The sequence below is a fragment of the Salvelinus namaycush genome, chromosome 35 (assembly GCF_016432855.1).
Source record: "Salvelinus namaycush isolate Seneca chromosome 35, SaNama_1.0, whole genome shotgun sequence".
NCBI lineage: Eukaryota > Metazoa > Chordata > Actinopteri > Salmoniformes > Salmonidae > Salvelinus > Salvelinus namaycush.
In genome coordinates this window covers 33,883,342-33,907,418 of record NC_052341.1, presented here as the reverse complement: position 1 = coordinate 33,907,418, position 24,077 = coordinate 33,883,342, and the positions used below count along the sequence as shown (strand labels likewise).

At 43.5% G+C, this 24,077-nt stretch overlaps 1 protein-coding gene and 1 pseudogene across 11 annotated transcripts in view; both read left to right on the top strand.

The window, feature by feature from the left end:
* LOC120029460 (monocarboxylate transporter 6-like) overlaps positions 1-12,044 on the top strand; it is a 29,815-nt gene extending 17,771 nt beyond the window's left edge. For all 11 annotated transcript variants that reach the window (XM_038974687.1, XM_038974689.1, XM_038974686.1 and 8 more), the window contains 3 exons: positions 6,302-6,445; positions 8,973-9,803; positions 10,477-12,044. In XM_038974687.1, coding sequence (XP_038830615.1) covers positions 6,302-6,445; positions 8,973-9,803; positions 10,477-10,754 — 1,253 coding nt within the window. In that variant the 3' untranslated portion in view covers positions 10,755-12,044. The remainder of the gene's footprint in view (positions 1-6,301; positions 6,446-8,972; positions 9,804-10,476) is intronic.
* A 906-nt stretch (positions 12,045-12,950) lies between these two features.
* Positions 12,951-24,077, top strand: part of LOC120029702 — a 35,147-nt pseudogene continuing 24,020 nt past the window's right edge.

Here is a 24,077-nt window from a genome sequence, read left to right as displayed (position 1 = left end):
AAAATAAATCCCAAAATCCAAAATTTAGGCTTAAACGCAAAATAAAGATGTTCATTAATAAAACATTGTGGTGCAAGAAACTGCATAAATGAAAGGTAAAAACAAAACACAAATGTTTCGGCTTCAGGTCATCATTAGTGTGAATGTCGGCACACACATCTGGCTTCTATTTCAAGGCTAATTGCATGTCACATGATCAAGCAAGAAAACACATAACATCTATGAATTAGTGCCTAGTAGAATAGAATGCATGACAGATTATATACTAAAGCGGACAGAAATATCATCAATTATTGCTTTTACATAAACTATGAACATTTCCTCAGAATAAATAACACAGGATATTAAGAGTAGGGAGCTAGAGATACCACTAGATAGAGGTATCGAACACCAAGAAGAGGCTATATACTGTATATGACATTAGAAGAGCTGCATGTGAGGAAGTGTTTGATAATGTAATAAACATTTACATTTACATTTTAGTCATTTAGCAGACGCTCTTATCCAGAGCGACTTACAGTAGAGTGCATACATTTTATTACATTTTACATACTGAGACAAGGATATCCCTACCGGCCAAACCCTCCCTAACCCGGACGACGCTATGCCAATTGTGCGTCGCCCCACGGACCTCCCGGTTGCGGCCGGCTGCGACAGAGCCTGGGCGCGAACCCAGCCCAGCCTGGGCGCGAACCCAGAGACTCTGGTGGCGCAGCTAGCACTGCGATGCAGTGCCCTAGACCACTGCGCCACCCGGGAGATAAACAACTTTATTTTGCATTTAAGCCTCAGTTTTAAATGTATTCATTTTTTTCGACAGTGTGTGGATCTCCCATCTTTTCCAGTAGTCTTATTTTGACTCCTACGCACCTGGAACAGACACTATTCAGTAGTAAGGAACTTAAAAGAGCGCAAAAAGCCTCTTACCATTGGTGTATTAAAAAGAGACTTCGGGTGATGTCACCCTATCCTCTTAATAATCCTGCTTGCTGAATCCAAGTGTTTGCCATGGGGGAGGGGACCAATAACTTATGATCAAACTTTATCAATGTAGAAGCAGTAGTCATTTTTCATACTTTGGTCATCATACTCTGATCTGGTTTCATCACAATATCATCACATTTCATGGAAAACATGCTTTTGATTGTTCATGACCTTTAAGACCAAGGTGGAGTGTTTGTCCATCAGGAAATATTATATTAGACCATATGGATGATGCTAGGCATAGATTTTCTTTCCAATATCTTTTATTTGCAGTATTCATTACAGAGACAGTGTGGCAGCTGATAAATGTGTTTTATGACATGTCACTGTACAGTTTGTATTTGTTTCACTCTTGAACTACACTGAACAAAAATATAAATGCAACATGCAAAAATTTCAAAGAGTTTAATGAATTACAGTTCATATAAGGAAATCAGTCAATATAAATAAATTGGGCCCTAATCTATGGATTTCACATGACTGGGCATGGGTGGGCCTGGGAGGGCATAGGCCTATCCACTTGGGAGCCAGGCCCACCCATTGGGGAGGTCCCAACCAATCAGAATGAGTTTTAGCCCACAAAAGGGCTATATTAAAGACGGAAACACTCGTCAGCACCCCTCCCCCATTCCAACGATCCCCCAGGTGAAGAAGCTGGATGTGGAGGTCCTGGGCTGGCGTGGTTACATATGGTCTGTGGTTGTGAGGCCGGTTGGACGTACTGCCAAATTCTCTAAAACAACGTCCTGACTTATGGTAGAGATATTAACATTCAATTCTCTGACAACATCTCTGGTGGGCATTCCTGCAGTCAGCATGCCAATTGCACACTCCCTGAAAACTTGAGACATCTGTGGCATTGTGTGACAAAACTGCCCATTTTAGAGTGGTCTTTTAATTAGCTTCTTGATATGCCACACCTGTCAGATGGATGGATTATCAAGGGCAAAGGAGAAATGCTCACTAACAGAGATCTAAACAAATTTGTGCACAAAATTTGAGAGAAATAAGCTTTTTGTGCAAGGAAAATTTCTAGGATCTTTCATTTCAGCTCATGAAACATGGGACCAACACTTTAAATGTTGTTTATATTTTTGTTCAGTGTATATGACACATCATGATCATTCATTGTGCAAACATTTGATTTACAGTGAGTGCAGAGGTTTGCGGTCTCAAAGTGACTGGTCAGATCAGACACAGTCTTGTATAACTGACCTTGTGGGGGGACACAATTCAGTCCCATTCAAAATCCTATTTTCCCTAACCCCAAAACCTAACTTAATTCTAATTTGAACCTTAACCCTAAACCCCCTAGAAAGAGCATTTGACCTTGTGGGGATGAACAAAATGTCACCAGTTGGTCAAATTTTTGTTTGTTTACTATTCTTGTGGGGACTTCTGGTCTCCACAAGTATAGTTAAACACGGCCGCACACACAAAACCCATGGAAAGTGTGTATGAGAGTCAACACAGCCCCTGTTTGTTTATTTGATAAGGGAGATTTCAAGGGATTGTGTTTCACCCTTACACACCAATGCTGTGTAGCGCCACATGAGCTTCCTTCCTTTGTTCAGTCACAGGGGGTCTGTTTCTGTGTGGATTTCAAGCCCAAAACATCTGGGAAAGTGTGTATGTGTGTGTGTGTCAACTGCTTCAAAGCAACAACAAAGACTCACCAGCATTTAATTAAGTTGCTGAGTTAGAGGATTAACTTCTGAGCAATGTGTGGAGAAATCAGTAAGCTGGTGGGCATTTCCATCGAAAAGGACCCATGAGCACCAACATGGAGCATATCAAATTAGGTGTCCAATGACAGTTAAGAGTCTATTTTGGGAAATTGAAGGCATAGATACAGTTGAAGTCGGAAGTTTACATACACCTTAGCCAAATACATTTAAACTCAGTTTTTCACAATTCCTGACATTTAATGCTTGTAAAAATTCCCTGTCTTAGGTCAGTTAGGATCACCACTTTATTTTAAGAATGTGAAATGTCAGAATAATAGTAGAGAATGATTTCTCAGAGTTCAGTGTGTCAAATCGGACGGCCTGTTGTCCGGACCTCTAGCAGTCTCTATGGGGGTGCCACAGGGTTCAATTCTCGGGCTGACTCTTTTCTCTGTATATATCAATGATTTCGTTCTTGCTGCTGGTGATTCTCTGATCCACCTCTACGCAGACGACACCATTCTGTATACATCTGGCCCTTCTTTGGACACTGCTAACAAACCTACAAACAAGCTTACAACACTCCTTCCGTGGCCTCCAACTGCTTTCAAATGCTAGTAAAACTAAGTGCATTCTCTTCAACCGATTGCTGCCCGTACCCTCCCGCCCGACTAGCATCACTACTCTGGACGGTTCTGACCTAGAATATGTGGACAACTACAAGTACCTAGATATCTGGTTAGACTGTAAACTCTCCTTCCAGACTCACATTAAGCATCTCCAATCCAAAATTAAATCTAGAATCGGCTTCCTATTTCGCAACAAAGCCTCCTCGACTCATGATGCCAAACACCCTCATAAAACGGACTATCCTATTGATCCTTGACTTCGGCGATGTCATTTACAAAATAGCCCCCAACACTCTACTCAGACTACATACAATTTGCTATCAGTGCCATTCGTTTTGTCACCAAAGCCCCATATACTACCCACCTCTGCGACCTGTATGCTCTAGTCGGCTGGCCCTCACTACATATTTGTCGCCAAACCCGCTGGCTCCAGGTCATCTATAAGTCTTTGCTAGGTAAAGCCCCACCTTATCTCAGCTCACTGGTCACCATAGCAACACCCACCCGTAGCATGACTCTTTTTATAAAGTTGATTTTTATTTGTGACCAAGTTTTTGGTTACCAGCAGGTAACCAGGTATATTGCACTGGTCATCCCCAAAGCCAACACTTACTTTGCCCGCCTTTCCTTCCAGTTCTCTGCTGCCAATGACTGGAACAAATTGCAAAAATCTCTGAAGCTGGAGTCTTATCTCCCTCTCTAACTTTAAGCATCAGCTGTCATAGCAGCTTACCGATCACTGTACCTGTACACAGGCAATCTGTAAATAGCACACAACTACTTCATCTCCATATTATTACTTACCCTCATGCTCTTTTGCACCCCAGTATCTCTACTTGCACACATCATCTGTACATCTATCATTCCAGTATTAATGCTAAATTGTAATTATTTTCGCCTCTATGGCCATATTGCCTACCTCCCTACTCTTCTACATTTGCCAACATTGTACATGGGTTTTTCTATTTTTCTTTTCTTTTGTGTTATTGACTGTCCGTTTGTTTGTGTAACTCTGTTGTTTTTGTCGCACTGCTTTGCTTTATTTTGGCATGGTCGCAGTTGTAAATGAGAACATGTTCTCAACGGGACTACCCAGTTAAATAAAGGTGAAATTAAATAAATAACATTTATTTCAGATTCTATTTCTTTCATCACATTCTCAGTGGGTCAGAAGTTTACATACACTCAATTAGTATTTGGTAGCATTGCCTTTAAATTGTTTTGCTTGGGTCAAATGTTTTGGGTAGCCTTCCACAAGCTTCCCACAATAAATTGGGTGAATTTTGGCCCATTCCTCCTGACAGAGCTGGTGTAACTGAGTCAGGTTTGTAGGCCTCCTTGCTCGCACACGCTTTTTCAGTTCTGCCTACAGATTTTCTCTAGGATTGAGGTCAGGGCTTTGTGATGGCCACTCCAATACCTTGACTTTATTGTCCTTAAGCCATTTTGCCACAACTTTGGATGTATGCTTGGGGTCATTGTCCATTTGGAAGACCCATTTGCGACCAAGCTTTAACTTCCTGACTGATGTCTTGAGATGTTGCTTCAATATATCCACATAATTTTCTTTCCTCATGATGCCACCTATTTTGTGAAATGCACCAGTCCCTCCTGCAGCACACATGATGCTGCCACCCCCGTGCTTCACGGTTGAGATGGTGTTCTTCGACTTGCAAACCTCCCCCTTTTTACTCCAAACATAATGATGGTCATTATGGCCAAACAGTTCTATTTTGTTAAATCAGATCAGAGGACATTTCTCCAAAAAAGTACGATCTTTGTCCCCATGTGCAGTTGCAAACCGTAGTCTAGCTTTTTTATGGCGGTTTTGGAGCAGTGGCTTCTTCCTTGCTGAGCGGCCTTTCAGGTTATGTCGATATAGGACTCGTTTTACTGTGGATATAGATACTTTTGTACCTGTTTCCTCCAGCATCTTCACAAGGTCCTTTGCTGTTGTTCTGGGGTTAATTTGCACTTTTCACACCAAAGTACGTTCATCTCTAGGAGACAGAACACGTCTCCTTCCTGGGTGGTATGGCGGCTGCGTGGTCCCATGGTGTTTATACTTGTGTACTATTGTTTGTACAGATGAACGTGGTACCTTCAGGCGTTTGGAAATTGCTCCCAAGGATGAACCGGACTTGTGGAGGTCTACATTTCTTTTCTGAGGTCTTGGCTGATTTCTTTAGATTTTCCCATGATGTCAAGCAAAGAGGCACTGAGTTTGAAGGTAGGCCTTGAAATACATCCACAGGTACACCTCCAATTGACTCATGATGTCAATTAGCCTAACAGAAGCGTCCAAAGCCATGACATAATTTTCTGGAATTTTCCAAGCTGTTTAAAGGCACAGTCAACTTAGTGTATGTCAACTTCTGACCCACTGGAATTGTGATACAGTGAATTATAAGTGAAATAATCTCTGTAAACAATTGTTGGAAACATTACTTGTGTCTTGCACAAAGTAGATGTCCTAACCGACTTGCCAAAACTATAGTTTGTTAACAAGAAATGTGTGGAGTGGTTGAAAAATGAGTTTTAATGACTCCAACCTAAGTGTATGTAAACTTCAGACTTCAACTGTATATCCATAATTATGCATTTCTGTGTAGTACAGATCAGGGACCCATGATGTAATTCGATTACTGTAATTCTGTTACCAGGTGTAAATCCACTTCACTTACTGTAGTTTAATATCCAAAATATACAGTACCAGTCACACGTTTGGACACACCTACTCATTCAAGGGTTTTTCTTTTCTTTTTTAATTTTCTACAGTGAAGACATCAAAACTATGAAATAACACATGTGGAATCATGTAGTAACCAAAAAAGTGTTAAAGATTATTCACAGTAGCCACCCTTTGCCTTGATGACAGCTTTGCACACTCTTGGCAGTGAAAAAACAGAACAAACTGATATAGCGGGTGTCAATCCTCTTTCTTGTGCTTTTTGAGGTGGAACGTCCTTCTACTTTCTTTTAGGTTTTTGTGTGTTTTAACAAATAGCATGTCTCCTTTAGGTCCATTCTGCAGTGTATTGGTGGAGAGGTTTGGTTGCCGGGCGACGGTGATGCTGGGCGGGGTCCTGAGTGGGCTTGGAATGGTGGCCAGCTCGTTCACCCACACCATCACTGAGCTCTACGTCACAGCTGGGATTATCACAGGTCACTGCGCTCCCACATACACACACGGAGTCACTCCCACATCAGTGGCGGTTGGAGACATTTAAGATGAGGGAAGCCGATTATTATTTTATTTTTTTATGAGCATGTCCTATTACAGCATATTGGATGATTGTCATATACAGTGCATTTGTAAAGTATTCAGACCCCTTCCATTTTTCCACAGGTTGTTACGTTACAGTCTCATTACATTCTATATAAGGTCCCACGGTTGACAGTGCATGTCATAGCAAAAACCAAGCCATGAGGTCAAAGGAATTGTCCGTAGAGCTCCGAGACAGGATTGTGTCAAGGCACAGATCTAGGGAAGGGTAACAAAAAATATCTGCAGCATTGAAGGTCCCTAAGAACAGAGTGGCCTCCATCATTCTTAAATAGAAGTTTGGATCCACCAAGACTCTTCCTAGAGCTGGCCGCCTGGCCAAACTGATCAATCAGGGGAGAAGGGCCTTGGTCAGAGAGGTGACCAAGAACTCGATGGTCACTCTGACAGAGCTCCAGAGTTCCTCTGTGGAGATGGGAGAACCTTCCAGAAGTACAACCATCTCTGCAGCACTCCACCAATCAGGTATTTATGGTAGAGTAGCCAGAAGGAAGCCACTTCTCAGTAAAAGGCACATGACAGCCCGCTTGGAGTTTGCCAAAAGGCACCTAAAGGACTCTGACCATGAGATACAAGATTCTCTGGTCCGATGAAACCAAGATTGAACTCTTTGGCCTGAATCCCAAGAGTCACGTCTGGAGGAAACCTGGCACCATCCCTACAGTGAAGCATGGTGGTGGCAGCATCGGACTTGAACCCGATCGAACATCTCTGGAGAGACCTGAAAATAGCTGTGCAGCGACGCTCCCCATCCAACCTGACAGAGCTTGAGAGGATCTGCAGAGAAGAAAGTGTGCCAAGATTGTAGCATCATACCCAAGAAGTCTCGAGGCTGTGATTACTGCCGAAGGCGCTTCAACAAAGTAGTGAGTAAAGGGTCTGAATACTTATGTAAATGGGATATATATATATATATATTTTTTAATACATTTGCAATAATGTCAACACTTGTTTTTGCTTTGGGTATTGTGTGTAGATTGATGAGGGGGGGAAACTATTTAATACATTTTAGAATAAGGCTGTAACGTAACAAAATGTGGAAAAAGTCAAGGGGTCTGAATACTTTCCGAATGCACGGTATATTCCATTCACCCAGCTCAATGTAACATCGAAAGGTTTAGGCTACTGCATGATACTAGAATTTTCCCTATACCCATCATGAGGTTTCTACAACCTAGCCTATGAATGAAAGTTTACAAAGTAGGTGCACAGGTCGGGAGAAAAAGGAGAGTGATCAAGGTGACAGACAGTGACACATTCAATACTGCTTTGCACACTCTTGCCTACCTCCTAGCTGATTGAGGGTGTAATCATTAGTCAAATTCAGGTATGTTTATCCCCATTTTTTGTTCCATTTGCTTCTGTTAAATAAACGTTTTTTTAAACAGAATAGCGGAATGAATACCCCCCTGATCACACGCAAACACAGTTCACTTTCATAGCAGTCACATCCAAATAGAATAAAAATGTTGCTTGTTGTATATTTCCTTCTTGCATCTACATGCTCTCCTCCTCTCACCTTTTCCCTTCGCTTGTGGACTTCAGTGCACAACACGTCAGCTGTCTGTGACCAGGCAAAAAAAAGAAATACCAAACCTTCATATCATAACCGCTAACTGCTACACACAGCCTACATCGTTGTCCCCATATTAGCTAAGGATGTTAGTAATGTCATAGTCAACATAGCTACTACAACTAACGTGTTAGTAACCCGCTACAATCATGCAGTACAGTGTACAGTGAGCAAGCAGTTTAGTAGTTATACCGGCAGGCCCCGGTGGCAATAAATTTGCTTATTAGCTGTAGCTTATGCTTTCAGTACTAGATTAATTCTCTAATCCTTTGATTGGATGGACAACATGTCAGTTCATGCTGCAATACCTTTGATAGGTTGGAGGATGTCCTCCAGGAGTTGTCATAATTACTGTGTAAGTCTATGGAAGGGGGTGGGAACCATGAGCCTCCTATGTTAAATATTGAAGTCAATGTACACAGTGGAGGACGGAAACTATCTGTCCTCCGGCTACACCATGGTGCTGCCCTACAGAGTGCTGTTGAGGTTACTGTAGACCTTCATTGCAAAACAGTGTGTTTTAATCAATTATTTGGTGACGTGCATATATTTAGTGTAGTTTTATCTATAAAGGATCACTTTTTTTAATATTGCACTATTTAAATTTTTTAATATTCACTGAGGAGGATAGTCCTCCCCATCCTCCTCTGAGGAGCTTCCACTACTCCACACAGCAGTTAACCCCTAACCACAGATCTAGAATCAGATAACCCTACATTCCAATCCTTCCCATTATTAGGGCAGGTGAAAACATCTGACCCTGTATCAGTGGATGGGGGCAACCTCCCATGCATTCAGCCATGTGCCATACTCATTGTCTTCTTGTTTGATAGGACTTGGATTCTGCTTCAGCTTCCAGCCTGCGGTGACTATCCTCGGGCACTATTTTGTACGGCGGCGGGCTTTTGCCAACGCCATGTCATCCACGGGCACGGCTCTGGGCCTGTGCACTCTGCCCCTCCTAGGCAACTACCTCCACACTGAGCTGGGATGGCGTGGGAGTTTCCTGGTGCTGGGGGCTGTCTTGCTCAACTGCTGCGTATGCGGAGCTGTGATGAGGCCCCTGGGGGGCCCCAGACACCGTGGCCAGCCCCTGATAAACCACAGGTCTCTTCAGCTGAAGGAGGAGAAGCTAAAGGGGAGAATGAGGGCCTTGTGGGCCGGTCTGATGACTGCCCTGCGTCGTCACATGGCCTTTGACCTCTTACGTAACAACCTGCGCTACCGTATGTACGTTGTGGGCATCACCTGGATGATGCTAGGCTTCGTGGTGCCGCTGATCTACTTGGTTCCCTACGCCACGGCCCACGACATGGAGCAGAGCCAGGCCGCCCTCCTCCTCTCCATCCTGGGTATCGTTAACATCGTGGTGCGGCCTCCCATCGGCCTGCTCTTCAGCCTGCCCTGGTTCAAGGGGTGGCACACCTATGTGTTCTCTGCTGCTCTGCTGTTGAATGGGCTGAGTAATAGTATCTGCTGCATCGATGCCAGCTTCCCCGTGCTGCTGGCGTACGTGGTGACCTACGGCCTGTCCATGAGCGTGGTGGGCTCGCTGATGTTCACCGTCCTCATGGATACGTTGGACATGAGTCGCTTCCCCGCTGCCCTGGGCCTGCTCGCCATCATGGAGAGTGTCACGCTGCTGATCGGGCCCCCTCTCGCAGGTACCGAACTCACTGAGGCATTGTGTGTGTGTGTGTGTGTGTGTACTGTGTGTCTGCCTCCCCGAGAAGATGTACTATTCAATTAATAATTACATTTTGTATTTAATGAATCAAGTAAGTGCTGTAGTGTAACTTGGAGTGCTAGACATGCCAACAAAACTCTTAGCTACAAATAACAACACACACAATGCTGTTTTCGAAGGCAAGCAGCATATCCTGTTGTTTGGATCCCATGGTCATCCAACCAATCATGTGTTTCCAAGGGAAACAGATGGTGTGTGTGTGTGTTTACACATCCGTACATGCCTGTGTGTGCATGTTGCGGGAGGGGGGTCTTAGAATAACTAGCAGACAGACTTGAATTAGAATGTAATGTTCAGCCCACAGTGTGGGTCTGGGATCTGTCTTTCCTGGGGGGGAGCACTGAAATAGACAGGGGGGCTCTCTTATTTCAGTGCCATTTTAGGCTGCATGCCTGACATTTGAGCTGAGTTTTACTTTTACTGCTTATGTGGTTGGCTGAGTTTGCCTGTGCCATGGTAACTACACCAATAACATACAGTATTATCTCGTTATGTCATCATGATCTGTCTTTCATGCACTGCTAGGGTCCTACTAATGCTGAGATTGGCTCCTGTTATTGTTGTTGTTGAAGATGTTGTTGCTGTTGCAGGAATCCTGGTGGACAGAACGGGGGAGTATTTCTACGTCTTCTTCGCCTGCAGTGCCACTGTTGCCTCATCGGCTGTATTCCTCATGGTGTCTTTCTACTGGCTGGACAGAAGGGACAGGAGGGCGCTAAAGGAGCAGCAGGTGCCACCTCAGGTCCCTCCACCAAAGCCGGCCAGTGGTAACAATTTGATCCCCCAGTGCCAGTACCGCAGTGTGCCCACAGAGGGGGACAAAGACAAGGCCCCAGACTCCGAGACAGGGGACGTCACCCGCCTGTGAACATCGTCACTGTCCAAACACACAAACCAAACTCAGATGTGTACTTCCCGCGATTCTGTATATCGATTGTGTATCCTGTGTTGCTGATATTAAAGTAGAAGTGTATGCTAATTTATTTCCCAATCTGTTAGGATCTGACATTCCATTTAATCGTAGTGTACACACTCTTGACTGTTAGAGTATTGATTGCAAAGGGGTTGAATATTTCATCCAATGGGTGAATATTACATATAGGAGTGGATTATTCGTTGCTATTACAGTCTGCACTGTTTATGCAGACTAGAAAATACTGTTACTGGTGATTGAATGCAGTACTTTTTCACACATGCCATAAACCTTAAACCTGTGCCTTTTCCCTCACACCCTGTTACACGTTCAAGAAGACATGCCACCTTAAGAATCACTCACCACCCTTCAAAAAGCAATGACTGTGCAAAAGACACGGCCTTTGTACAGACAATCAATCAAAATAAGCAAAATAAACATATTCCATTTCCTGTACATACTACACCAGAAGAAACCTCAACTGAATGATAAGTACTGTACCAGTTTATTTCAATATCAAAGACTGATATCATTGATTGAGCATATCAATATCAAACTCTTAATCTCAAGAAATTGTACATTTTATGACCCTAAACACATTTGTTTATGATTATTTTCATGTCTTGATATGTTCATTGTGAAACAGAGTTAGACAACAATCAGTAGCCTACTGATATGACTGAGAGTGGCTTGTGTAAAAGCACAGGATGAGTCACTAGGACATGGGTGCTTTTCATTGTCAAAGACGGAAGCAAGTACTGTAGCTGTTAGAGATTTATGTTACTTCTCCACCTATGAGTATTTAAAGTATGGACTGTAATTCATCACAATATTACTCTAAGGAACATACAGTCACATATGTGGCAACATACTTTAGGCCAGGGTTTCCCAAACTCATTACTGGGCCCCTCACCTGGGTGCACGTTTGTTTTTTTTCCCAAGCAGCTGATTCAAATAATCAAAGCTTGATGACGAGTTGGTTATTTGAGTCAGCTGTGTAGTGCTGGAGAAAAAAACAAAACGTGGACCCAGAGGGGGCCCCAGGACTGAGTTTGGGAAACCCTGCTTTAAGCTATGGCTCCCTTGCAATAGGAATATGTATTTTTATATAAAGGGCTATTGTTTCTTGCACTGGGGCCAAATAATGAAATGTTTTTTTCATGTGATTCAATACATTATTTATATAAAATAATTATGGAAATTGTAATAATTGTAATCCTAAATAAACATGTTTTTAATTTTGTGTTTAAAAGAGTGATTAATCGGTTCTCACCAGGAAATGTAGATGGGCAAGTAGCAATGTCAAAATTGGCTATTATTTGTCACATCTCCTCCCCTCCGGCGTTCGATATCGATGGTCTACTAACCACCGGTCCTGGAAACTCATCTTCACGCATACCTGGCAACCACAATTACGCATACCTGTGTCTCATCATCATCAGTCACACCTGGACTTCAGTACTCCCTGATTACTTACCCTTCATATAGCACTCTTTTGTTGCTAGTCATCAGGTAGTATTGTTTGTGTTTCCATGTCATCAGGTAGTATTGTTTGTGTTTCCATGTCAAACGCTGGTCTTGGTTTGTATCGGTCCATGGTTGTTGTTATTCAACTAACTGCACCTGCTTCCTGACGTCTACGTTACAGAATACTACCTCACCAAATGGAAGCAGCAGTTCATTTCCCAGATGGTCAGCGAATAGAGACACCTATTTCGCCAACACCACAATCAGCTGGCACAACTGGGGATGGCTATGGAAGAGGTCCTCAGCTTCCTACTCCAGTACTTCCTATATTTCACTCATCAAATATCAGCCCCCACCACTGAGCGGTCCAAGGTTGCCATGGTTATTTCCATGCTGACCGGGTGGGCTAAGGCCGTCTGGGAGAGGAGGAGCTGGGTTCCTATGAGGGATTCAGGGGGGTCTTCGACCATCCACTGGAGAGCAGAGAGGAGGTTGAGCTCCTACTCCAATTACGGCAGGATGGCCAGACCCCGGCGGAGTACGCGCTCACCTTTCAGACATTTGCAGCATCCAGCGTATGGAATGAGCCGGTGCTCTGCACTCTTTTCATAAAAGGATTGCGCGAAGAGGTCCAGACAGTGTCATCTCGGCACACCAAATCTAACCTTGGACTCACTCATTGCGATGGCCATCCATCTGAATAACCTTCTTCGGGAGCGTCGGCACCCCCATCGACTCTCTCCCTCCTTCGTTGACCGTTCTGAATCAGAGCCTGAACCCATGGAGGTAGGGGCCACACACCTCTCCGCGGCTTCGCCGGAGATAGCTGGGGCTCTGTCCCTATTGCGGCCAGGAGGGGCACCAGCTTCAGTGGTGTCCGGTGTGCCCTAACTCGGGGTCCACTAGTGTCAAACCCTTTACGGTTCCTATTTCACTGGCCGGCTGTCCCTCAAGTGTTGTCTCTACAGCTCTAGTGGACTCCGGTGCTGCTGGGAACTTCATCATCCTCTCCTTTTCCTATCCAAGCTCTGGACACACAACCATTGGGATCCGGCACAGTGACGCACACCCCTCACCGTGGGACTCATGTTCCAGGAAAGCCTTCCCTCCTTCATCCCCTCCGCACCTGTACACAAGGTAATCCTCGGCCTCCCGTGGCGCCAAAGTCACAATCCCGCCATCAAATGGTCGAGCACGAAAATGACCGCCTGGGGACCATGATGTTGGAGGACCTGCTTTCCCGTACCATGTGGTTCTACACAGGTTGAGGGCCCTGTGAGTGTCCATCAGCCAATCAATTGGCCCCGTGTGTTAGGATGTGGACATCGGCCAGGCTTTGGAGCGGGAACCTGACACCTGCCCTCCAGATCGCATCTACGTTCCCACAGGGGTGAGAAGACGGCTGTTGACCTGGGCGCACACATCCCTCGCCGCTGGACACCCAGGTTTCGGCCGCACTATCCAATCAATTCGTTTCTGATAAATACTGGTGGCCCACTTTGGCGCAGGACGTAGCCCACTATGTCAATTCAAGTTCAGCTTGTACTCAATCCAAATCCCCTGCAACACTCCAGCAGGAAAACTCCTTCCCCTTGCCTCAGCGTTCCTGGTCTCATCTGTCCATTGACTTTGTCACTGATCTCCCCTCTTCTGATGGTTTTACGACCATTTTGGTGATAGTGGACAGACTCTGACCGTGGCCCACAAATCACGTCACGTGTATGGAAAGCCTTCATGGAGATTCTGGGGATCACTTCCGGGTACCGGCCTCATTCACCACCCAAAATGTTGCTTTTTGGTCTTTAAGGTTAGATTTAAAATCAGATTTTCAAAGGGCCAATCAGCAGTTGAAACAATACTGCGACTCCCCGCCATTGTTTTGGCAAAAAGCTGAGGGACGGGGTTGGAGAAATTTGATCACTCAAATTCATAGGCAAAGCTATGTATGCAAGAACCAACCATCCATTATATCAAAATTATAGTATTAACCATGTTGTGGTTAAAGATACATTATCCATTTGAAATGATACATTTATAAAATATATACCCATGGCTGCCAGTTCAAAATTTAAAAAAACAGTAAGCAATACATACAGCGTTTAAGTGATTAAATTCAATATAAACAGGAAAAGACAATCAAAAAACAAGTGGGACTTCAGCCCCAACCTCCCGGGGGGGGTTCTATTAAGCTGACATATGGAATTGTTTTTTTAAGATGTTCATACCATGGATCATTTAGCTATTTGATTTGGAATTTTAGGACCCCTTTAGGTAAATGATTTGATAAAATATTGAATTTGGCCTTAACTACTATAGCCCATGGAACCACATTGAATAACATTCATAAATGTAAAAAAAAAAGACAGTCAAATAAATCATAAGGAATAAGGTTTTGATGTGTCTGTCCTGTATCTAGGAGAAAGCTCAGGAAATATTTTTGTTTTTTTGGACATCTTTCACTCCTTGTCCGATGAGTCCGTGGCACTCCTGGGGGTCGTAAAGCAAAACGGAGATGGTGTTCATGAGTCTCTCCTTATTAGTTTATAGCCCAAACGGTTCGGACGCAACAGACAGAAGTTGACACATCAGCGTTACCGACGACTTTAGACGAGTCCCGTGGTGGTCGTAGACCAAAATGGAGAACACCATCGTGAGAGTAGTCTTTCCATAGTGGTCATATTAGTTTTGTAGGCCAAACTGTTTGGATGCTACATGCAACAACAAAAAAATCTCTAGCTTAAACCAAAGTCTCTCCGCCCTAAAAAAGGGAGTTGTTGTCCACGAAGCGGCAAGGCGGCTGTCTAGCTCTCGCCTATCGTTTCTTTGGATTGGTGGATACATCTCATTATTGTAATTTATTTTTGAGTATTCGATAAGAGTTGTTTATGTCAATGGCCGGTATTCAAGTGAGAGAGATGTTAATCTACTAGCCTCATGACATGAATATGCGTAGCCATCTTGAAGCAACTCCGATATAAAGTGTTTTTTCTCAAAGTAGCCGGGATGTCACGTGTCCTACTTATATCAGTACACTCGTAACAACTTAAGCATTATGAAACTTCTATTCAATCAAATAAACCTCATGTAGCAAATAAGCCATACATTTTTGGGGGTTTACCAAATTCTACTCTCTCATTGACCTCCATACAAATACTCCTTGCTTGGTGGGCCAAACAACAAAAAAACGGCACCTGCTGGAGGGAGACTGATTTTCCGGCGAGTTGGGCCTTTCTCTACCTCTTCCTCTCTGCTAAAACTGACGGATTTTGATGGGGATTTTTTTATTATACTACTTAGATTGATGCACAGGTGCAATATGCAACTTTTTGGCCGACCCGACCAAATTCATAGAAATGTGAGTTACGGGGCCTCCCGAGTGGCACAGCAGTCTAAGGCACTGCATTGCAGTGCAAGAGGCGTCACTATAAACCTGGTTTCAATCCCGGGCTTTATTACAACCTGCTGTGATCGGGTGTCCCATAGGTCTTGTCTCATCGCTGCAACTCCCGTACGGACTCGGGAGAGGCGAAGGTCGAGAGCCATGCGTCCTCCAAAACACAACCTAAAACCAAGCCGCACTGCTTCTTGACACAATGCACATCCAACCCGGAAGCCAGCCGCACCGTCGGAGGAAACAGCGTACACCTGGCGACCTGGTCTTCGTGCACTGCTGGTTAAGTGTGCCTTGAATTCTAAATAAATCACAGACAGTGTCACCAGCAAACTACCCCAACACCATCACACCTCCTCCATGCTTCACGGTGGAAACCACACCAAATAAAATAAAATTTTATTGGTCACATACACATGGTTAGCAGATGTTATTGCGAGTGTAGCGAAATGCTTGTGCTTCTACTTCCGAAAGTGCAGCAATATCTAACATGTAATCTAACAAGTCCACAACAACTACCCAATTCCTCCCAAGTCTAAGTAAATGAATAAGAATATATACATACAAATATTTGGATGAGCAATGACAGAGCGGCATAGGCAAGATGGTATAAAATACAGTATATACATTACCGTTCAAAAGTTTGGAGTCACTTAGAAATGCCCCTGTCTTCCACGAAAACAAACATGAAATGAGTTGCAAAATGAATAGGAAATATAGTCAAGACGTTGACAAGGTTATAAATAATGTTTTTTAATTTAAATAACAATTGTGTCCTTCAAACTTTGCTTTCGTCAAAGAATCCTCCATTTGCAGCAATTACAGCCTTGCAGACCTTTGGCATTCTAGTTGTCAATTTGTTGAGGTAATCTGAAAATATTTCACCCCATGCTTCCTGAAGCACCTCCCACAAGTTGGTTTAGCTTGATGGGCACTTCTTATGTACCATACAGTCAAGCAGCTCCCACAACAGCTCAATAGGGTTGAGATCCGGTGACTGTGCTGGCCACTCCATTATAGACAGAATACCAGCTGACTGCTTCTTCCCTAAATAGTTATTGCATAATTTGGAGTTGTGCTTTCATTGTCCTGTTGTAGGAGGAAATTGGCTCCAATTAAGCGCTGTCCACAGGGTATGGCATGGCGTTGCAAAATGGAGTGATAGCCTTCCTTCTTCAAGATCCCTTTTACCCTGTACAAATCTCCCACTTTACCACCACAAAGCACCCCCAGACCATCACATCGCCTCCACCATGCTTGACAGATGGTGTATAGCACTCCTCCAGTATCTTTCATTTTTCTCTGTGTCTCACGAATGTTCTTCTTTGTGATCCGAACACCTCAAACTTAGATTAGTCTGTCCATAACACCTTTTTCCAGTCTTCCTCTGTCCAGTGTCTATTCTTTTTCCCATCTTAATCTTTTCTTTTTATTGGCCAGTCTGAGATATGTTTTTTTATTTGCAACTCTGCCTAGAAGGCCAGCATCCCAGAGTCACCTCTTCACTGTTGACGTTGAGACTGGTGTTTTGCGTGTACTATTTAAATAAGCTGCCAGTTGAGGACTTGTGAGGTGTCTGTTTCTCAAACTAGACACTCTAATGTACTTGTCCTCTTGCTCAGTTGTGCACTGAGGCCTCCCACTCCTCTTTCTATTCTGGTTAGAGCCAGTTTGTGCTGTTCTGTGATGGGAGTACTACACAGCGTTGTACAAGATCTTCAGTTTCTTGGCAATTTCTCGCATGGAAAAGTCTCAATTTCTCAGAACAAGAATAGACTGACGAGTTTCAGAAGAAAGTCCTTTGTTTCTGGCCATTTTGAGCCTGTAATCGCACCCACAAATGCTGATGCTCCAAATACTCAACTAGTCTAAAGAAGGCCAGTTTTATTGCTTCTTTAATCGCACAACAGTTTTCAGCTGTGCTAACATAATTGTATAAGGGTTTTCTAATGATCAATTAGCCTTTTAAAATGATCAACTTGGATTAGCTAACATAACGTGCCATTGGAACACAGGAGTGATGGTTGCTGATAATGTGCCTCTGTACGCCTATGTAGATATTCCATGAAAAATCTGTCTTTTCCAGCTACATTAGTCATTTACAACATTAACAATGCCTACACTGTATTTCTGATCAATTTGATGTTATTTTAATGGACAAAAAATGTGCTTTTCTTTCAAAAACAAGAAGTGAACAAAAAGTGAACCCAAACTTTTGAATGGTAGTGTACATACGAGATGAGTAATGCAAAATATGTAAACATTATTAAAGTGGCGTTATTAAAGTGACCAATGTATTTAGGCAGCAGCCTCTCTATGTTATTGTTGGCTGTTTAACAGTCTGGTGGCCTTGAGATAGAAGCTGTTTTTCAGTCTCTCGGTCCCAGCTTTGATGCACCTGTACTGACCTCGCCTTCTGGATGGTAGCGGGGTGAACAGGCAGTGGCTTGGGAGGTTGTTGTCCTTGATGATCTTTATGGCCTTCCAGTGACATTGGGTGCTGTAGGTGTCCTGGATGGCAGGTAGTTTGCCCCCGGTGATGCGTTGTGCAGACCGTACCACCCTCTGGAGATCCTTGCGGTTGTGGGCGGTGCAGTTGCCGTACCAGGTAGTGATACAGCCCGACAGGATGCTCTCAATTGTGCATCTGTAAAAGTTTGTGAGGGTTTTAGGTGACAAGCCAAAGAAGGCTGGACCATTTCAGTTTGTCCTTGATGTGTACGCCAAGGAACTTAACTTTCCACCTTCTCCACTGGTGTCCGGTCTGTGGATAAGGGGGTACTCCTTCTGCTGTTTCCTGAAGTCCACAATCATCTCCTTTGTTTTGTTGACGTTGAGTGAGAGGTTATTTTCCTGACACCACATTCCGAGTGCCCTCACCTCCTCCCTATAGGCTGTCTCGTTGTTGTTGGTAATCAAGCCTATTACTGTTGTGACGTCTGCAAACTTGATGATTGAGTTGGAGGCGTGCATGGCCATGCAGTCATGGGTGAACAGGGAATACAGGAGGGGGCTGAGCACGCACCCTTGTGGGGCCCCAGATTTTGAGGATCAGCGAAGTGGAGGTTTTGTTTCCTACCTTCACCACCTAGGAGTGGCCCGTCAGGAAGTCCAGGACCCAACTGCACAGGATGGGGTCTTGTCCAGATGGGATAGAGCAGTGTGCAGTGTGATGGCGATTGCATCGTCTGTGGACCTATTGGGGCGGTAAGCAAATTGAAGTGGGTCTAGGGTGACAGGTAAGGTGGAGGTGATATGATCCTTGACTAGCTTCTACTTCATCACAATCCCGGATCCGGGAGCACCCCCATCAGTAAAAAAGCTGACTAGCATAGCCTAGCATAGCGTCACAAGTAAATACTAGCATCTAAATATCATTAAATCACAAGTCCAAGACACCAGATGAAAGATACACATCTTGTGAATCCAGCCATCATTTCTGATTTTTAAAATGTTTTACAGGGAAGACACAATATGTAAATCTATTAGCTAACCACGATAGCAAAAGACACAACTTTTTTTTTTCACCATTTTTTTCCTGCATAGGTAGCAGGAAAAAAATCACAATTTCGAAATCACAATTTCGACCAAATAAAGATATAAATAGCCACTAACCAAGAAACAACTTCATCAGATGACAGTCTGATAACATATTTATTGTAAAGCATATGTTTTGTTAGAAAAATGTGCATATTTCAGGTATAAATCATAGTTTACCATTGCAGCCACCATCACAACTCTCACCAAAGCAACTAGAATAACTACAGAGACCATCGTGAATTACCTAAATACTCATCATAAAACATTTCTGAAAAATACACAGCGTACAGCAAATGAAAGACAAAGATCTTGTGAATCCAGCCAATATTTTAGATTTTTTAAGTGTTTTACAGCGAAAACACAATATAGCATTATATTAGCTTACTACAATAGCCAACCACACAACAGCATTGATTCAGGCCAACAATAGCGATAACGAATAAACCAGCAAAAGATATTAATTTTTTTAACTAACCTTCTCAAACTTCTTCAGATGACAGTCCCATAACATCATATTACACAATACATATAGAGTTTGTTCGAAAATGTGCATATTTAGCGGCACAAATCGTGGTTATACAATGAGAAAAGTAGCCAAGCTGCCAACAATATGTCGGGAGAAATCTTGGGAGAGGCATCTAATCTAATCAGTAACTAATCCTAAACTTGACTAAAAAATACAGGTTGGACAGCAAATGAAAGATACATTAGTTCTTAATGCAATCGCTGTGTTAGATTTTTAAAATTAACGTTACTACGACATACAGCGTGCGTTAAAGCGAGACCGCACCGAAATTAATGGCGGAATATGAGTTTAACATTTTTCAACAGAACAACGAATTAACATCATAAATAGTTCTTACTTTTTGATGAGCTCCCATCAGAATCTTGGGCAAGTTGTCCTTTTTCCAAAAGAATCGTTGCTCGGTTGTAGATTGTCGTCTTCAACGTTGGAATTAGCAGTAAACATTAGCCATGTGGCAAACACGTGTCCAACTCACTATAACGCAGCACTAATAAATATCCGAAAATCGCAATATACTGATATAAACTGATATAACTCGGTTTAAAATAACAACATTATGATGTCTTTAACACCTATATCGAATAAAAACAGAGCCGGATATATCTAAGGGCTATAACGGGAGCTTTCTAGAACGACATCCAGAGGTCCTTTTTGCGTCATGGCGAAGAGAAGAAAGGAAGGACCCCACGTTGCCAGCCCATTTATAAGCTCTCAGATCTGCCTAGCAACACCATTTCAATTCTCACTATTCGCTGACATCCAGGGGAAGGCGTATGCAGTGCATCTCAACCAATAGAAGACAGGCAAATTAATAAACGGACCTCAGAACTGCCTGCAGATTTCAGCATTCAGCATTCTCACACTCCAACTGGAGTTGGAAAATTGCTCCAACTCCAGTTCTGTTTTACTCACAGATATAATTCAAACTGTTTTAGAAACTAGAGAGTGTTTTCTATCCAATAGTAATAATAATATGCATATTGTACGAGCAAGAATTGAGTACGAGGCAGTTTAATTTGGGAACTAAATTATTACAAAGTGCCAACAGCACCCCCTATTGAGAAAAGGCTAGCCTCTCAAAGCACTTCATGATGACAGAAGTCCTACGGGGCTATCATTTAGTTCAGTTACCTTTGCCTTCCTGGGTACAGGAACAATGGTGGCCATCTTGAATTATGTGGGGACAGCAGACTGGGATAGGGAAAGATTGAACATGTCCGTAAACACACCAGCCAGCTGGTCTGCGCATGCTCTGAGGATGCGGCTAGGGATGCCATCTGGACCGGCAGCCTTGCGAGGGTTATCACATTTAAATGTCTTACTCACGTCGGCCATGGTGAAGGAGAGCTCACAGTCCTTGGTAGCGGGCCGCGTCGGTGGCACTGTATTATCCTCAAAGCGGTTAAAGGTGTTAAGTTTGTCTGGAAGCAAGACGTCGGTGTTCGTGACGTGGCTGATTTTCCTTTTGTTGTCCGTGATTGTCTGTAGACCCTGCCACATACGTCTCGTGTCTCAGCCGTTGAATTGCGACTCCACTTTGTCTCTATACTGACATTTCGCTTGTTTGATTGCCTTGCGGAGGGAATAACTACACTGTTTGTATTCGGCCATATTCCCAGTCACCTTTCCATTGTTGAATGCGGTGGTTCGCACTTTCAGTTTTACGCGAATGCCGCCATCTATCCACGGTTTCTGGTTAGGGTAGGTTTTAATAGTCACAGTAGGTAGATCTCCTATACACTTGCTTATAAACTCACTCACCGAATCAGCGTATACGTTGATATTATTCTCTGAGGCTACCCGGAACATGTCCCAGTCCGCGTGATCAAAACAATCTTGAAGTGTGGATTCCGATTGGTCAGACCAGCGGAATCCAGGGCCTTGTATGCATCGCGGAAGTTAGAGTAGCAGTGATCCAGTGTTTTTCCAGCGCGAGTGCTACAGTCAATATGCTGATAGAATTTAGGTAGCCATGTTCTCAAATTTGCTTTGTTAAAATCCCCAGCTACATCAAATGCAGCCTTGGGATATATGGTTTCCAGTTTGCATAAAGTCCATTGAAGTTCCTTGAGGGCCGTCGTGGTATCGGCTTGAGGGGGGGATATACACAGTTGTGACAATAACCCAAGCAGAATTCTCTTGGGAGATAATACGGTCGGCATTTGATTGTGAGGAATTCTAGGTCAGGTGAACAAAAGAAGTTGAGTTCCTGTATGTTGTTACAATTACACCACGTTAATCATGAAACATACACCACCGCCCTTCTTCTTCTCAGAGAGATGTTTATTCCTGTCGGCGTGATGCACAAAAAATCCAGGTGGCTGTACCAACTACCGACAGCATATCCCGAGAGAACCATGTTTCCGTGAATATGTATGTTACAATCTCTGATGTCTCTCTGGAAAGCAACCCTTGCCCTAATTTCGTCTACCTTGTTATCTAGAGACTGGACATTAGAGAGTAATATACTCAGAAGCGGTGGGTGATGTGCACGCCTCCAAAGTCTGACCAGAAGACCGCTCTGTCTACCTCTTCTCCGGGGGCATTTTTTGGGGTCAGCCTCTGGAATCAGTTCAAATACCCTGGGTGAAAGTCATATTCCTGGTCGTAGTACTGGTAAGTTGACTTCGCTCTGATATCCAATAGTTCTTCCCAGCTGTATATAATAACACTTAAGATTTTCTGGGCTAACAATGTAAGAAATAATACATAAAAAATGTAAATACTAAAATACTCTTCTTCTTATTGGTGTCCTTTAGTAGTGGTTTCATTGCAGCAATTCCACCATGAAGGCCTGATTCCCGTAGTCTCCTCTGAACAGTTGATGTTGAGATGTGTATGTTACTTGAACTCTGTGAAGAATTTATTTGGGCTGCAATTTCTGAGGCTGGTAATTCTAATGAACCTATCCTCTGCAGTAACTCTGGGTTTTCCTTTCCTGAGGAAGTGTCACGACTTCCGTCGAGGTCGGTCCCTCTCCTTGTTCGTGTGGCATTCGGCGGTCGACGTCACCGGTCTTCTAGCCATCGCCGATCCATCTTTCATTTTCCATTTGTTTTGTCTTGTTTTCCCGCACACCTGGTTTGCATTCCCTCATTACTCGTCTTGCATATAACCCTCTGTTTTCCTCCATGTCTGTGTGTGGAATTGTTATGTGTAAATGTATGTGTACTCCAGGCTGGTTTGCGCCGGTTTATTGTAACCCGTGTGTGTTTAGTTTTCTGAGTGCCGTGTTTTTGTTCGCCTCAATAAAGGTTTGCTACCCATTTCTGCTCTCCTGCGCCTGACTTCCCTGCAGCCAGTTACACACTCCCTTACAGGCAGTCCTCATGAGAGCCAGCTTCATCATAGCGCTTGATGTGTTTTGCAACTGCACTTGACGAAACTTCTTATTCTTGAAATTTTCCAAATTGACTGACCTTCATGTCCTAAATTAACGATGGACTGTCATTTCTCTTTGCTTATTTGACCTGTTCTTGCCATAATATGGACTTGGTATTTTACCAAATAGGGCAATCTTCTGTATATCACCCCTACTTTGTCACAACACAACTGATTGGCTCAAACACAATAAGAAGGAAAGAAACAGGCACACCTGTCAATTGAAATGCATTCCAGGTGACTACCTCATGAAGCTGGTTGAGAGAATGCCAAGAGTGTGCAAAGATGTCATTAAGGCAAAGGGTGGCTACTTTTTTTGGTTACTACATGATTCCATATGTGTTATTTCATAGTTTTGTTGTCTTCACTATTATTATATAATGTAGAAGATAGTTAAAATAAAACTCTTGAATGAGTACGTGTCCAAGCTTTTGACCGGTACTGTATATTTATTTTTTATTGGTCTGCGAGCCTACAAAAGGGGGGCCGGCCTGCGGCCCGCCAGTTGCCCATCCCTGCTTTATAAGTACTATTTCACTCAATTGTCTCTTTCCATTCCTCTGTCTCTTTTATCAATGCTGCTGTGAATCTATGAATCACTTTCTAGTGTCCAGTTATGCATTGACTGTGCTCCCTTATGGCTCAGGTGGACCAGGCTACTGCAGGCATCCTGGCCCTGGGACTGAAGAGGGGGGACAGACTGGGCATGTGGGGACCCAACACATGAGTGGGTCCTGTTCTAGTTTGCCACAGCCAAGGCTGGCATCATACTGGTGTGCACGGACACTGATGGCACGTAGAAGGAGGAATCTTAATAGGGAAAAACGTGCTAGTTTTTGCACCCTCTTTGTGGGTACATTAAAGAAGATGTTTTCAGTGGTTATGTTTTGTTCTCTCTGACAGGCGTCTGTTAACCCAACCTATCAGGTGCAGAAGTTTCAGTTTGCTTTGAGGAAGGTGGGTCATTTGAGTT